The 17,084-nt window shown below is 44.8% G+C and overlaps 1 protein-coding gene across 1 annotated transcript in view; it reads right to left on the reverse strand.

Moving 5' to 3' along the window:
* The window catches only part of ryr2a (ryanodine receptor 2a (cardiac)), a gene marked incomplete at both ends in the record, with an annotated part of 231,061 nt that overhangs the window by 130,471 nt on the left and 83,506 nt on the right, over positions 1-17,084 (reverse strand). The window contains 6 exons of the mRNA XM_080790070.1: positions 92-213; positions 856-1,017; positions 2,694-2,850; positions 3,568-3,642; positions 11,151-11,247; positions 14,288-14,387. Of these exons, the coding sequence (XP_080646196.1) occupies positions 92-213; positions 856-1,017; positions 2,694-2,850; positions 3,568-3,642; positions 11,151-11,247; positions 14,288-14,387 (713 nt within the window). The remainder of the gene's footprint in view (positions 1-91; positions 214-855; positions 1,018-2,693; positions 2,851-3,567; positions 3,643-11,150; positions 11,248-14,287; positions 14,388-17,084) is intronic.

Consider the following 17,084-nt stretch of genomic DNA (forward strand, 5'->3'; position numbering starts at 1 on the left):
GTCTGTCTGTCTGTGTGTGTGTGTGTGTGTGTGTGTGTGTGTGTGTGTGTGCGTGTGCGTGCGTGCATGTGCGTGCGTATATATAAATCACCTGATAAAGCGGTTGAACAGGAAGACAGTGCTGCGTATGACGCGGGCGGTACGACTCTCCTCGTGCTGGGATCGAGACAGCGTCAGTCCATCGTCCATGTGCCCCTCGTGATGCATGATGGCCTGGAACCACAGCACAGTAATCACTCAGTCTCGGTCAATTCTCCTTTGGAGAATTGTTTTAGTCACTGTACATTTTGAACATAGTGTCCTCTGCATTGGGGGGGAAGTGCATGGGCAATATCAGTGCAATACCTGGGGAGCAGTTAGGTCTCAGTGCCTTAGGTACATACAGTATAGACACCCAGCTATACCCACCCCTCATGAAGAACATTTCATTACAAAACAAGCAAGGACACATTCCATCTTCTTTGGCCGTTTTCTCAGAAAACTACTGCGCTGTCCGTGGTTTTGATCATCCATCCGATTCTTCATCGCGTCGCGATTGAAATATTAACGTTTCTGCCCGAAAGATAAACAGCTTGAGCTAACGCTAACATAAGACGTTTCTTAGAATGGAGGTCTGCGAGCGGGGAAACCGGATGTGAAAAAGTAGTAATCAAATCCTGTTGTCACAAGCTACCTACCATCTGTGGTCACACGGTAGCAGCAAAAGAGTTAAGTAGGGAAAATAGCCGATCTACAAGCTCGCAGCGCTCCGTGAAGCGACGTGTTGGAGATCTGCTATTTTCCACTAGTTTGGGTCCGGGGCCAACTCTCTAATCTCACTTTTGGGTCTTGCCCTGGTGTATCGTATAGCCTTACCTTCCTCTGAACGCCCATGCGAGCACACTTGGCGTCCACAGCCTGGTATGTGAGCCACAGACAGGTGTCCACGTGTTGGATGTAACACAGCGAGTCGCCATACTTGATATCAGGAACCCCCATCCCGTCCACCTCCTTCTTCAGACCAGAGTCTAGCTTCTCCTACGGGGAGAGAAACAGCGTGGGACGGACAGGTGAGGACGGGAAAATGTAAAATAGACATTACAGCTTAATTTATGCCCCATCGAACGAGCGCGTCCGCTTGCCAAAAACAACCAATCCACAAGCTAACAACGTGTCGCAGCAGCAACTTGTAGATTGGTTCTTTTTGGAAAGCGACACCGCTGTATTATGGAACATAAATTAGTGTTCAGGGATTTAAAGGACTTGCATCTTGATCATGAATCAACGTGAAGTGCATTTCACTGGCGTTGGAGCGAGTGTCGCATCTTGAAATGGACTACAGGGGACCTCTACGCACAAGTGCGGTATATATAAACCTTCTAATGCTGAGTGTCTCTGGCCACTCAAAGGTGCTTTACAATGTACTTCACATTCACCCATTCACACACATTAAGCTTTTATGCATTACAGGTTCACAACGCACACACATTATACATTTAGGCGGGATATTTACCCATTCACAAACTATGTTTGTGTTGTATAGATTAACCCATTCACATGCTTACTGCACTGCAGTTACACATTACAGCATCGACTGTGGAGACCATGCAAGGCACCAACTATAGCGTCAGTGGTCACAGTGACACTAGGAGGAGCCAAGGATCAAACCAGAAACATACTGCTGCTCTACTGCATCAACTGAGTCACTGTTGCCCCATAAATGCTGCCAGTGATTCATTTTCTGATTGATATCAGACTTTCATCAGCTCAAGGGCAGACAGGTAGAAGACAGATAATAGCAAAAGGAAGAATGAGAAATTCCAACTTGAATGGAAAATGATATCATCCGTGCTTGCCAACTGGGACATCTAAATCAAATGTCAACTATCTGACTATACATTTTGTAAGCCATGTCATCAGCCATATATGTGTTACACTTACGGGTCCATAGGAATCAACATGGATATAGTGATTTGTCTTTCAATTGGTTTCTGAAGCAGATCAGAACAGCTTTGAAATGAATTAAATCTAATTCATTCAACAGTAATTGCAGTTAAAAATCTGGACTCAGTGGTTCCAAACCTATTTTCCCACTGCTCCACACTCTACAGACCTTAGATAACGTTTGTTGTTGGACCGAGTCAGTGGAGAATAAGCCGTCGGCGGTGTGACACAGCGGCGCTATTTGCCACCGCTGACACCGAACAGTCACCCTGTGCCACATCTGGTTGGCTCAGATGAAGACGAATTGACCACAGGGCGAGAGTCGTCGGAGTAGTGCTATCGAGCCTGTCGGCTGTGGCGGTCTGTCAGCTTGCCCGTCAATCAGCCAGGTCGGTCAAGTTATTATTGACCTTGGTCGCACCGCGAAATCTTTAAGTCCAATCTCACCTCGGTCTCAGTCGTTAACTCTCTTTTTCCTCTATTGTCCTTTTCCATTCCATCCATTATTTCAGTCTGTATCTAGCATCTCTCTCTCTTCTCCCTCTCATTCTGCCTCTACACTTATCCCACCATTTTCTGTGTTGTTTCCTCCATATCTCTAGCAGATTGCAGGCTCTCAATGTAGGGTCCAAATGGACCCTTACGGGACTGTAATCCTCAGAGTACACACACTCAAGAGTTAAATTCCCAGAGACCCTAGCCTAGATCATATCAAACCGAGGGTCCTTGAAATTCAAAAGGCTGAGAATCACTGTGTGAGTGGATTCTACCTTAGAGGACCTGAAGCAGAACGCTGTAGACTTGGCGTCAGCCTTCTCCTTGTCCTTCAGTAACAGCGACCTGTCCTCCATCATGCTCAGATATTTCCCTGTTGTGACATGTCTGAGCCGGAACGGCTGGCCCCAACGTGTGTGACTTCCACTCCACCTACACACAAAGACAGACAGACAGACAGACAGACAGACAGACAGACAGACAACAAATTCAAAAATAGATAATGAATAAACTAGAAAAGTGTGCTCAGCGGAGCACAGGTCTCCGCCAGGCCGGTTTGCCTACCTGTGTGTGTGTGTGTGTGTGTGTGTGTGTGTGTGTGTGTGTGTGTGTGTGTGTGTGTGTAGCGTGTGTGTCTACCACACAGTAACCTCTTTTGTTTAGCTCGCAGTATCAACCAATTGCTTGTGGGAAGTGCTGGTTATGGCTGGCGTTGTTGCTAAGTGACTACTTTGCACCCACATGACGTGTGGCTGCTAAAAGTTGAATAATTATTTTAACATCTTGCGTTCTGCACTCTGAGCACTGCTAGGAATATGGAACAGTACACGAGAGGACGTTAACCTAACTAGAACAACACGGTGCAGGTAATGGAACGAGTAGTTTCACTAACTATAGCCATGAGCTGTGACTCTTTTGGTCCAGATAAACCTCAGCTGCCTGGCATGTGAGGGTAATTCACTGCAGCCCCATACTGTCAACTTGACCGAAAGCTGCTGCAGCAAGAGTCTTTCTTTGTATACAATGTGTGTGTGTGTGTGTGTGTGTGTGTGTGTGTGTGTGTGTGTGTGTGTGTGTGTGTGTGTATGTATGTATGTATGTGCGTGCGTACGTACGTGCGTGCGTGCACACATGTGTTTGTGTACTTACGCAACCCGTAGCGTCTCTAGTCTCCATAGAGACCTGGCATGGATGATCACTGCTCCCCCTTCATAGTGCACCACCCTGTGACAGGAAACAACATTAACTGAGCCAACGGAGTCCATAAAAATCTTTAGCTCAGTCACCAAAAGTGTAGCCTGGCCCAGCCAGCGTGCTTTCTGGTCTAGAGGGGCGGGTCACGCATGGAGCAATCGCTCACCCGATCTGAGTGTGTTGTTGCTAAGAGTTTTGTGGTAGAGGAATAAAAGGAGGGCTCCTAGCATAGACCCCTGGGGGACTCAACACAATATATAGGATTTATTTATTTAAGTGTACAGAAAGTATACACATTATGTTTTTTTAGCACACATCATCAGCAATACAACAATAACCACATATAGCAACACACAACAGTACACACTGAGCCTGTTCATGAGGCCAGATCTGGCTGTGGGTATCAAGCTTTTCCCAAAGCAAGCCTTTCTGCCCCTGACAGTTCAGTATCTTTGAGAATAGAGTGCTTTAAGCTTGCAGATAAACTAATAGTCTTTGGTGGCTCTGTTTTTTTGGGGGGGGGGGGTCATTAATGTGATGGTTGAAGCTCAGTCTATTGTCCAGTGTCATTGTACAAGCGGTTATTGATGGGAATGGGCTGTTGAGGTGAGGTGGGACCAATTATACTTTGCTTTGTCTTGCTTCCATTGAGGCAAAAATGGTTATCCTCACAGTCACACTACAGGGTGAAGTGTGCAATCATGAGTGCTGAGTGGTTGTCTGTGTGTAGGACAAGAATTCAAATCAGAATCAACTTTATTGTCACAGCACACGATAGACGTGTAAAATATTAGGTTTGTTTATTAGTTTATTTTGTGGCTGCTCGGGTGGCGCAGTAGTAAAGTGTGCATGCACAGTGGTCACCGCCATGGAGGTTGTGGGTTTGAATCCACTGCGGTGGATGATATTTGTCACTATACGTACTATACAGGCTTGGACCGCACCTGTTGGGCGGGAGGAGTATGATAAAAGCTCTACATCCTATTGAGGAACTGTATTCTATGGAAAAACTAAGATTCATAGAGAGACTTCAAGAGGATAAATTCTATAAAAAATGGGAAAAGTGGAATCTCTTCTCTCAGCCTAGTGATATTGCAATAGGATTTCATTGAATGTTTGTTGTAATGTGAAAAATGCAGCCTTTTTTCTTTAACTTTTTGTCCTTTTTCTTTCTTTCCCGTATTGTCTTGTTAGTTGTGTTTTTTTGTGTCTGTTCTTCCTTCAATAAAAATTAATTGAAAAAAAAAAAGCTCTACATCCTCCTGGTAGGGGCTCCTCACTGGCAGTTGAGGAGGGGGCTGGAATACATTGGCATACCGACTAAATTGGAGAGGGACAAAATAATATATCATCACTATGAAAATAACCGACAATTGCAGCCCTAAAGTCCAGTTGAGTACACATTAGAAGTATGATGTAAAGTTTTCAAAGGATAGATGGTACTACAGAAGGCACAACTCTATTTTTGTGAAATTACTGCTACTGCTTTTTGTGCAGGTGGAAAACTAATCCAACATAACGAAAAAGCAGCAGGTATATAAAATCACAGTTTCATGTGCGTGGCTAAAGAAAAAGAGCAATATGTTGTAGAAACATCTCGTGTGTATTATATCAACTGTAAGGAACGAACTGACAGTGTTAGTGGCTTGAAGAATGGCTTGTGGTTATCAGTGTTTTTGCAATAGGTAATGATGGTGTTGTCATTGGTGTAGATAGTGTGTACCAGAATGGGCTCAACAACAACACACATCCCTTGGCTGCTGTGCTCCTATCTGGCGTTAGTGGTGGTGAGTGCAGTTGATGTGGTCCAGCTGCTCACCCGCACAGCTTGCAGTCTGTTACTGAGAAAATTGTTATGTGGTGTTAAAAGCAGAGCTAACTCCACAAAGAGGATTCTCTAATCAGTGTCCTCTCTGTGCCCCTCTTAGCCTTAGAGGAAAATTGGATCAAAAGGGAACCTCTCACGTATTTTCTAGCCTGTGTGGTTTGTTCCATTATTTTGGTTTTGGGAGTCCCTGATGCCTTATTTGCCTGCATTTCTGCAGCAAAGGACAACTTCATCCATTTTCGACCTCTCTTTTATGTAAGGTTTTATATTATATATATATATACAGGGGCGGCGGTGGCTCAGGGGTAGAGTGCCTGGATGGGAACCGCAAGGTTGCCAGTTCAAACCCGGGCTCCCCCAGAGTTACTGTCGAAGTGTCCTTGAGCAAGACACTGAACCCCTAATTGCTCCCGATGTGCTAGTTGGTGCCTTGCATGGTTTCCGCTGCCATCGGTGTATGAATGGGTGAATGTAATGCACAATCTATGTAAAGCGCCTTGGATAAAGGCGCTATATAAATGCACCATTTACCATTTACCATTTATATTGTAATTATTACTGTATAAGACCACCATTTCTGTCTCAGTGGACCGTTCAGAAACCTGCCTACCAGTGACATTATTTGTATAGGCATGTTTGGTCAATTCAAAGATTTCAAACCGTTTGTTTGTTTGTTCATTTATTCATTCATTTATAATAAAACAATGGCTTCTATTTCAGCATGCTAACTTATCCTGGAAGAGATAATAACATTGCCAATAAAATCATTGGCAGGTGGGTTTCTGAACTGTCCATAGCCCATCAGCAAGACACATACAGTATAGTCGCAGATTGTGCAATCTTATAATGATCATTAGTGAAGACCAACTATATGAACAAATGTTTCAGCAGCCTGTTGATTGATCCATATTGTAATATGTTTTACAGTATGTTGCTACCTGTGTTCTCTTACGTACATAACATTAAAGAAAGGTCTTCCGAAATATGGTTCTGTTTAGTTTGGAAGGTATTTATTTTATGAATAATCATACTTTTAAACAGAACGAGAGTTGTAGGAAAGATGACCTAATCCCTGCATATTATGATATCTCCTCTGCGTGATTGATTAAGCGGTTAACAGGGAGTTTAAGTCAATCATTCTGAAACACTTGGTAGATAAAGATGTGTTTCTTAGACTTAGAAGATGATCCTGAAGCTGATATGGTGCCTTCACACGGGCAGATGCAAAGATACAGTCAGTCTACCATTAATTGTCAAGGTAAGCCTGAAGTACATGAAGATGCAAAGATGCAAGGAGATCAAGGCAGGAAAGAAGAAAGTTTGAGCGAGTTGTGACTCAATGAAAAGACGAGTGTTCTTGGCTCTGTGCGCGGTACAAATACTGTATTTAGAAAGCTCAAACGCAAATGGAGCCCATAGTACCTTCAAGCAAAGTATCAAGAATCAGGGGTTTAACTGTCACTTATACAGGTACAAGCAACGGAATGTTGGTGGGAGATGTTCAACAACAACCGTACCGACTTCAAACTCGGTGAGAAGTCGGTCAGATCAAATCTCCCCAAAAATATTGATGAAGCTGCAAATCTCCATATACTGTAGTACTATATAGTCAGTAGCCGCTGTGATGTCATAGTACTGATGTCATTAACTGGCCAAAAATGTATATTTGGGAATTCCTTACTGTATAGAGGCATACATATGGGCATAGAAATCTCCATACAGTATATGGGCATAACAGACAACAGACATACAGAACAACCAAATTATGTATCCCACTGGGTGGGGCTGTGGCATGTACATAGTATTTCCAACTCGCATCGTTCCTTAATTGCATCATTCCCGACAAGGCCAGTGTAGTAAATATAATACAAAAACGAATTAGAACGCCGGGTAGAACAGCAAGAATATGGTCCCTGCATTCCAGGAAAGTTAAGTGGAAGCCTTCATCGCAGTGGGACGTACTGCTGCTGCCGCCCTGCATTGTCACAAGGACATCTGGCCTCCACTAGTGCAGTGCAAGTTGGTTGTTTAAGGCACAAGAGGCTTGTGCAGCCCTCTCTATTGAGGACAGTCTTAAAGCATGAAAAAAGTCAAAGTGACATACTTAGGGCTTATGTGAGCTGCTTGCCTGGTACCTGAAGCATACAGACAACCAAGCTGTTTGTTGTCTCCTCCCCGAGCATTTGAGTTCTCTACAGAAAAGAGGATGTTTTTTTGTTTCTGTTATAGCGTGAAGTGATGTTGAGGTGATTTTCTTTCATCTACTTGCAAAAGAACTGACGGCTTCAACACCAGGTAAAAAAGGTTGGATTGTTGCATCATTAGAGAGAAAATATGTGCTCAATTCTGAGAGAACACGCACGCACACGCACGCATTCATTTCCAACTACGTACACTCAGCCACTATGACAGACAAAAAATGTTATTATTAGAAAGGACTCTGGAGGGTAAAGCCACAAATTCTCTCTCTGAGTTAAATTAACATTGAGGACTTACTCTTCTGAAATTACTAAAATAAGGTAGTTAACACACTACGGAAAGGCGAACGCAGGTACACACATTCAGGCACGAGCACACGCACGCACGTCTGACATGTTACATACACACCAACTAAAACAACGGAGCAGTGATGTAAGGAGGACACCGTGGTTCTTATCAACATCCTGTAATCACATGATTGTCTCCTCCTCGGAGAGTGGGTGAAAACTGTAATTATTAATAGTCCTCCAATCCAACTTATGGGATGTGGCTCTGCTGTTCGTGGCTACAGAGGAGAGCTCATTCTGTCTACAGGAGCCCATCCCTGAGGGCCACATGCAGCCCTCCTCTACTTCTCCTGTAGGATTGGAGGATAACACTTCATTAATACCCGGGAGGGGTTGGAATTCAGGAATCAGGAACAGGCCTGTAAAATAATGGCCTAGATCAAAGGGGGAGGAATCACTGCAAGAGCTAGATAGAGTTTCAGAATATGAAGGTGACTTTAGTCATGAATTAGGAAGCGGTTGGGGAGGGGCTGGAGAGAGGGAGGGAGGGCGGGGGGTATTTGAATAAGAAGCCAGAAAGCCTAGGGAATGTGCAACAGTATGTCATTTAAGCCTCATACTTACTGTAAGCCTCAAATACTTTCTGTTCAATGAATCAGTGTTCATTTTTTACAGCAAATTCTGATTTAGTCTTAAGGTCATTACACACTGGCGAATTAGCGACGAGATATATTGATATAGTGTGAATAATTCGCATTAAAAAAAACCCAATTTAAGTCCATGCAAGCTTCCACATCAGTGGCGAATGTGCGAATGTGCGAAAATGCGTCGGTTTTCGCTCTTTATTTGTTCGCTCTGTTGTCATATTTTGCAGAGATTCGCAGGCGAACTGCAACATGCAATATTTCGCATTTGCAGATCGCTTATTCGCATCGCGTCGCTAATTCGCCAGTGTGTAATGACCTTAAGTCTTTTGAATAACACAGTTAGTTTTAGTCCTATTTAGTCATCTGAAATGGTTTAGTCTTAGTCTAGTCTAAATATAGACTAAATGGCGTGTTCCAGGCACATGCCACATATACAGTAGGCTCTGGTCTCACAGTGCGTTGCGTGTTCGAGTCCCGTTCATGATGATGACCTTTGCTGCATGTCTCTCTTAGTCAACAAAATGATCACTGCAAGAAATAGCAAGAAATAGCTGATCTACAAGCTATTTCAGTAGATCAAATGCATCGAAACTGTTTCGGAAGAAAACCAACTCATTGTTCAGCCTTCTGTTGACCAGAGAAACAGACAGAGAACAGCACTCGAGGAACGGTTGCAGATTCAACATATTGCTTGTCTGTTTTATGGATGATGAGAGTAGCTTAAAATCATACGAAAAGTAATTGTTAACAACACACACTAAAAGAAAATGTAACTATTGATACAGTATGATTTATAATATTATAATATAGTATAATGTAATATAATATTATCAGTACGTCATAGTAATATGATTTAATTACATTCTTCTGTTCATCATTTATAAGCCCCCAGCACTAGCTCAAATTGAATGCAACAAAACATGTACACGACAATATCACCAGGGGATTATGGGCCAATGCATGCACTGCATTCAATAAATATACAACAAAACATGTACACAACGATATCACCAGGGGATTATGGGCCAATGCATGCACTGCATTCAATAAATATACAACAAAACATGTACACAACGATATCACCAGGGGATTATGGGCCAATGCATGCACTGCATTAACCCATTCAGGCCTGACCTCAAAATGTAAATCCTCCAGGTTTCTGAAATAAATATTTTCACGATTTTTCGCTCACTAGCCTTTAAAAAATATCAAATTCTTCAGATATTTTGTTATCAATCATTATGTAAAACTACACAGACTACACAAATGGAGGTATTTTAAACATAATTTAGAATGTATGAATGCTATTCAGAATTTTGAGGTAAAAGAGGTTTTATTGGCGTGACTTTGAGGTAAGAGAGGTTTTGTTAGCGTGACTTTGAGGTAAAAGAGGTTTTGTTGGCGTGACTTTGAGGTAAGAGAGGTTTTGTTGGCGTGACTTTGAGGTAAGAGAGGTTTTGTTAGCGTGACTTTGAGGTAAAAGAGGTTTTGTTGGCGTGACTTTGAGGTAAGAGAGGTTTTGTTGGCGTGACTTTGAGGTAAGAGAGGTTTTGTTGGCGTGACTTTGAGGTAAAAGAGGTTTTGTTAGTGTGACTTTGAGGTAAAAGAGGTTTTGTTGGCGTGACTTTGAGGTAAGAGAGGTTTTGTTGGCGTGACTTTGAGGTAAGAGAGGTTTTGTTGGCGTGACTTTGAGGTAAGAGAGGTTTTGTTGGCGTGACTTTGAGGTAAGAGAGGTTTTGTTGGCGTGACTTTGAGGTAAGAGAGGTTTTGTTGGCGTGACTTTGAGGTAAGAGAGGTTTTGTTGGCGTGACTTTGAGGTAAGAGAGGTTTTGTTGGCGTGACTTTGAGGTAAGAGAGGTTTTGTTGGCGTGACTTTGAGGTAAGAGAGGTTTTGTTGGCGTGACTTTGAAGGAGAACACAGTAATCTGATGTCCTGTGTGTCGTGCTGCTCTGTCCTTTCTGCCACGCTGTGCTGTTGAACAATCAAACTGAAGAAGATCCATGGTGTTTACACCTCACACTCAGCTGACACCCCGTGGACATATAAACACGCGCGCGTCCACGCACACATCGCGCGTGCACGCACACACACACACACACACACGAGACAGCTCGCAAGCAGTAAAAAATGCAGTAAAAAATTAATTAAAAAGAGAGAAAAACAAACTATCAAAAATACCTGAATAGATACAGGGGCAAAGCGTGGAGGACAGTTGTGGTATAACCAATCACCATTCCCCCACAGAGTTCAAATGTCCCCCAGTTGAACTAAGACCTTCTTTTAAATTAAATGCTGATTGGCTGTTTGACCACCAGGGCCAATTCATTCACAGCACCACCGCTGATGATAGCCTCTACTGCTTCCATATTAACCCTCATGCTCCGTCTGTCTCCTCAGCATCAAATCAAGTGTCAACATCTCTCTCTCTCTCTCTCTCTCTATTCTGGACAAGAAAAAAAGGAGTGGAATGTGTATTTAACGGACTAATTTCTTCAGTCTTGTGCGTGTTATCTATTGCCCAATCAATCAATCAATCAACCTCTCTCTCTCTCTACTAGTCTCAGATCTCCACTGACCTCCTCTGCTCCTCTCCGTGCTCCCCAGACGGAACGGTCAGACACTCGTCCATGTGCCCGTGAAGAAGTCGCAGTACGTCTCCTCCAATCAGATAACCTGTTGGCCGCGAGATGGGGTGGGGGGTGGGGGGGGGAGAGAGAGAGAGAGAGAGAGAGATTCAAGGTTTCTTTATTGTTACATACAGTACATACACCTCCATTGCATCCTAGTGGTTGGGTACTTTTGGTGCACTAATTTAATTAAATATTAATATTAATAATAAACTAGGGCTGGGACTCGATCAAAAGGCATTGTAATTAATTAATTTAATTAATCGCATTTTAATCGCATATCAATATTTGACCTACGAATGTAAGAAGCTTTTTTTTCAATTAAAACAGATTTTGGTATTTGGAGTGAATCGACAGTTTTTTTTTTTAAATTTCCCATCTGATTTATCAGTTAAAGTCCCAGCCCTAATAATAACCAACAACAAGGAAAAATAATAATCAAAGAATAGAATCAATATTAAGATTATCTTTCCTTTGGTCCTGAGTCCTAGCATGTAAGGTGCACATCTTATTTATATGTACAGTGTGTCTACGTATGTGTATGTAAAAGCTGTAAAGTAACCCGTGCCGGTGTCACTGCAAAGTGCAAATGCTTCTGACCCCAGGCAGGCAGTTGGGGGAGAGAGACAGAGGGGACAGAAGTGATGAAAGGGAAAAGATAATGTCATAGGGAGAGAGTGAGGTGAGGAAAGAGAAAAGATAATATGTCATAGATGATATGTCATAGATGATATGTCATAGATATGTCATAGATGATATGTCATAGATGATATGTCATAGATGATATGTCATAGGGAGAGAGTGAGGTGAGGAAAGAGAAACAGACAGAGAGGGAGAGTGAGAACGTGCAGAGAATGTTTGAGAGGCAGGAGCAAAAAATCCCTAAAAAAGCACTTTTGTCAAAAGCTCACATCGCATCAGCTATTTTCAGGGCACGACCCCACACTCTTTAGCTATATACTGGAGATGCGGCATACGACATAGATTACTACACAGAGGACAAATTCTTTCAACGAATAATGTTCAAGTTCAGGAGAGTTCGGAAAAAGGCAATTCTCCTGAATGCTGCCTTCAGGTATGGCATGGTAACTAAGGGGGCATTTGCATTTCTTTCACCATAGTACATAGTAAATACTGCATTCATGGTCTGGAGAAGGATTTTTCTTTTGTTTTTACAGAGACGGGGAAAAGGGCAGGGGCTCAAGCCTAGCCTTGCGTAGCCAGCCTTCATCTGCAATGGATATTGCCCCAGGCAGATTAACACATTCCCTCCCGTGACACTAGGTGGGATTGTGAGGCCAGTGCCAGTCAAAAGCGCGAAATACCAAAGAAGAAGAAGAGATCCTGGGCAACCCAAGGACTATCTAAAGAGGACGAGAAGCGAAGACCGTACCATGTTGCTCCCTGGAAGGAAAGAAACATGCGCAGTTGAGACCAGGAAGTTGTACATGCCCAAATTTGTGCATGTAAAACTTCCTGGTCTCAACCAAGGAAGCTGAACGAGGAAGTGTTGGCTGCATAAAGCCCATTGCGCATGTTTCTTTCCTTCCATGGAGCACCATGTGAGCAACATGGCGGCGCCCTTACGGTCTTCGCGTCCCGTCCTCTTTAGACAGTCCTTGTGGGCAACCAAGAAGTGCAGCCACCCCCCCCCCCCCCCACCCGCACCACACTAGCATCACTGTAGGCAGCGGAGGACCCGCGAAGGAGTTGTTTGGTCCGCGCAAAGTAAGAACAGGGAATAATAACCTTCCAAACACCGGATTCTGTCTCATTTTGAGCAGAAAAAGGAGTAATAAGCGCGCACATTTCGGATACACATTTAGACTGTTCTACCATGTGAGTAAAAAAAACACACCCGTGTGAAGTGAGGGGCGCTCTTGTCTTCGTACATCATCATGGATCATCTCATAATGGCCAATCAGTAGAGCTTTGATATCTTTTGGCCAAGCACTTAAGCACCCTTTATGGCCATGTGATTGGTTAGCCGATTTGCTCGTCTACATATGACGTACATTTTTCCTTCAATGTCAATGGCCTTTAATGTTTTGATGTTTAATTTACGTCATATTTTGAACTAATTTCTAATATTGAGACGTGTGAGGACAAAAGCTAGCGCCCCTCAAAAATGGATTAATGCCAATTAATCAAATCTCATTTTGGCACAGTGGGGTACATGTGACGGCCAACAACATTAGTCTGGAACCAGGCAAGACATTGCGGGGAAAAAAATCTAACACTGAGAGGGACGAGACGAATATCCACGCAGTGATATTAGTATCGCTACGTAAGGCCAGCTCAAGCCCCCTTTGATGATGAGAAAGAGAGAGAGAGAGAGAGAGAGAGAGAGAGAGGTCAAACATGTAAGCGGAAGAGATGAAAGAGAAATATGGGTGGGAGAAAATGGGCTAGGTAGCCAGATGGAGAGGAAGTGGATATGAGGCCCGAGAGAAGAGTGACACACGCTGACAGGATGAAAGGCAGAGCGGGATGACAGTGTGAAAGAGCGTGTGCGCGCGCGCGAGAGAGAGAGAGCGAGTGTCGTGTGTGTGTGTAGTGGAGGAGGAGGTAAACATCCATTAATCATGTCACCTTGTCATTTCTCACTTCCTGCCTGTCACAAGGCATGGTGTCCCCTCACAGTGAACAGTAATACACTCTGCTGTGTGGATGTAATTCTGTAGAGAAAATGAACAGCCCTTTGTGTGTGTGTGTGTGTGTGAGAGTGAGAGTGAGTGTGTGCGTGTGTATGTGTGTGCACGCGCATGTGTGTGTGTGTCCGTGAGTGGTTTCACATTGTGTTTGCTTACGACCCTATATCAGTGTTCCGGGGATGCCTCTATCTATTAACACTGCTGTCTTAATATCCGGCGTACTGTGTGTGCGTGTGCGTGTGCGTGTGCGTGCGCGCGTGCGTGTGTGCGTGTGTGTGTGTGTGTGTGTGTGTGTGCGTGCGTGCGTGCGTGCGTGCGTGCGTGCGTGCGTGCGTGCGTGCGTGCGTGCGTGCGTGCACCAGAATAGAATTGACAGCGACAGAACAGAATGGAACATACAGCTATAGAACCAAATAGAATAGAACTGTATACCTTGTGCAGATTCACTGCCGGAGCAGATGGGAGCCACGCTCCATAGTGTCTGCTGGAAGGCTGCGTCCACATGTAGACTGCCATTACCATAGGATAGATGCTATAACATGGACACAGATATACATGTAGACTGCCGTTACCATAGGACAGATCAGTGGTTCTCAAAGTGGGGTCCAGGGACCCCCAGGTGTCCTTGAGGGGTTTCCAGGCGGTCCACAGCTGAATTAGTTAATATACAGTACAATATAAATCTGTTTATCCACTTTAATCCTACATAGTATATACAGTACCTCAGCTATTTGAAAATGGTTTATCTACTGCACTTTGTTTTTCTTGTGTGTGACTGACTGAAAAACAAGTACAAAATATTTTCTGATGGGGGTCCACAGCCAAATACACATTGTATTTGTCATGAATACGTTTGAGAACCACTGTGCTACAGTACATGAAGACTGACATTATTATATCATAGCGCCTGTTCCGGTGTTCCCAACCTTTTCTGGATAAGGGCCCTCGTTGGCGGCCCACCCATCTGACCAGCTGACAGGCTACAAGTGGTCAGAGGGTACATTTTCAGTTTGTTTTAATGATCAATCCATGGATTGACGCGTTCCCGTTAGGATGGATGAAACTAACTAACTAACGTAGTAGTAGTATACTTTAAGTTTCTATTTATCGGTATGACCTTTAAAAAAGGTTTTAAAAGGACAAAGACCATGACCACGACTTGCCTTACTTTTTTAACATTAATTTTACATCAATACAATCGTATGGTTTATTTATTTGGGGGAACACTTGCAATATCCTCATGGTTGGGATATAATAGATGTGGTTCTCAACCTTTTCAGGCTGCGACCCTCCAAAGTAATCATATTTGAACTGGGGTTCCCCCAAAGAGGCGCTGTGACATTTCAGATCAGCTATTATCACAATTGCCTTATTATTATTATTTAGATTTTTAGTAATAGTCTTTGGTTTGTTTGTTGTTTGTTGTTGTGATTTAAGAATGTCTTAAAATCTCGTCACTTAACGGTCATCTGGGGACCCCCCCAAAATCATGTGGGGATCCTGCACTCGGGATCCCGACCCGCAGGTTGAGAATCACTGGGATAGATGCTCCAAGGACAGAGACAGGAAAGAGAGAGATTAATCTACCAAAAAACAGTGGAGGGAAAGAGAGGAGACCTCGTATAGAATAAGGTACTGTAGCTGGTTCAATATCAAGACCATTAATCATGTTATAGTACAGAGCTTGGTGGTGGCAACGCTCAGTATGAAGTTGTCGCACTTGGTCAGTAAAAACAAAATGACCAAGAACGACCATAAGAAAAACCAATTAAAGATAAACAGTTCAGGCTTCCTTTAAAAAAAAAAGACAGAGACAAAGATTCATGGCACGCACTGGGTTTCATTAAGCTGTAAATAGGAAAAGACACACACACACACACACACACACATACACGGTCGGCGGAAACCTTGTACGTTCAACTACATTACTTTTCAGGAAATGAAAAGAGAACCTTTGTTCCAATGGATCCAAGCTGCCATCGCTGTATGCATGTTCAGCGCCGTCGCTACGTATACGTGCAATACGCACGGGGAGTAGGGCAACACGCCGAGGGGCACGGGGAGTAGGGCAACACGCCGAGTAGGGCAACACGCCGAGGGGCACGGGGAGTAGGGCAACACGCCGAGGGGCACGGGGAGTAGGGCAACACGCCGAGGGGCACGGGGAGTAGGGCAACACGCCGAGGGGCACGGGGAGTAGGGCAACACGCCGAGGGGCACGGGGAGTAGGGCAACACGCCGAGGGGCACGGGGAGTAGGGCAACACGCCGAGGGGCACGGGGAGTAGGGCAACACGCCGAGGGGCACGGGGAGTAGGGCAACACGCCGAGGGGCACGGGGAGGAGGGCAACACGCCGAGGGGCACGGGGAGGAGGGCAACACGGCGAGGGGCACGGGGAGGAGGGCAACACGCCGAGGGGCACGGGGAGTAGGGCAACACGCCGAGGGGCACGGGGAGTAGGGCAACACGCCGAGGGGCACGGGGAGTAGGGCAACACGCCGAGGGGCACGGGGAGTAGGGCAACACGCCGAGGGGCACGGGGAGGAGGGCAACACGCCGAGGGGCACGGGGAGGAGGGCAACACGCCGAGGGGCACGGGGAGGAGGGCAACACGCCGAGGGGCACGGGGAGTAGGGCAACACGCCGAGGGGCACGGGGAGTAGGGCAACACGCCGAGGGGCACGGGGAGTAGGGCAACACGCCGAGGGGGCAACAAAATGTGCCAAAAAGTGCCTAGCCGACCCTCATAATAACAATTTTCTCCGCAGCTACGTAATAACGCACGCCCATGCGTGTGCCAACATACGTCCTCCCAAAAAGCAAAAGTAACCGATTTTCACCAACGTCACTGCGCACGTTGTATTCTTTTCAGCTTGGATCAATCATTGTTCAACATTTTGAACTGTCTCTCTGACTGTCCGTCTTGACTGTATGTTTACCAGAAGCTTGTGCGCTCACGTCTAACGCCACGAGTCCATGTTGTTGTTGTTTCTCCGTGTCCTAGTGAGACACACACACACGAACCGTACTTTTTGAACGAAGGCAGACAGCGATGTGTCCTTGGCCACTGACCGTGATTTTTCCATGCTCACCGCAATCACTCCATCTCATCACGGAATGGGAAACTGCAAAAGCTGGCCCCGCTGTGGGCTGTCGTTGTGGCCGTGACTTCTGCATTCTCCACATACGTGACGGTCTATGACTTGGCCACCAACAAACATACCAGAA

The sequence above is a fragment of the Protomyctophum bolini genome (assembly GCF_963924005.1).
Source record: "Protomyctophum bolini genome assembly, chromosome: 18".
NCBI classification, from domain to species: domain Eukaryota; kingdom Metazoa; phylum Chordata; class Actinopteri; order Myctophiformes; family Myctophidae; genus Protomyctophum; species Protomyctophum bolini.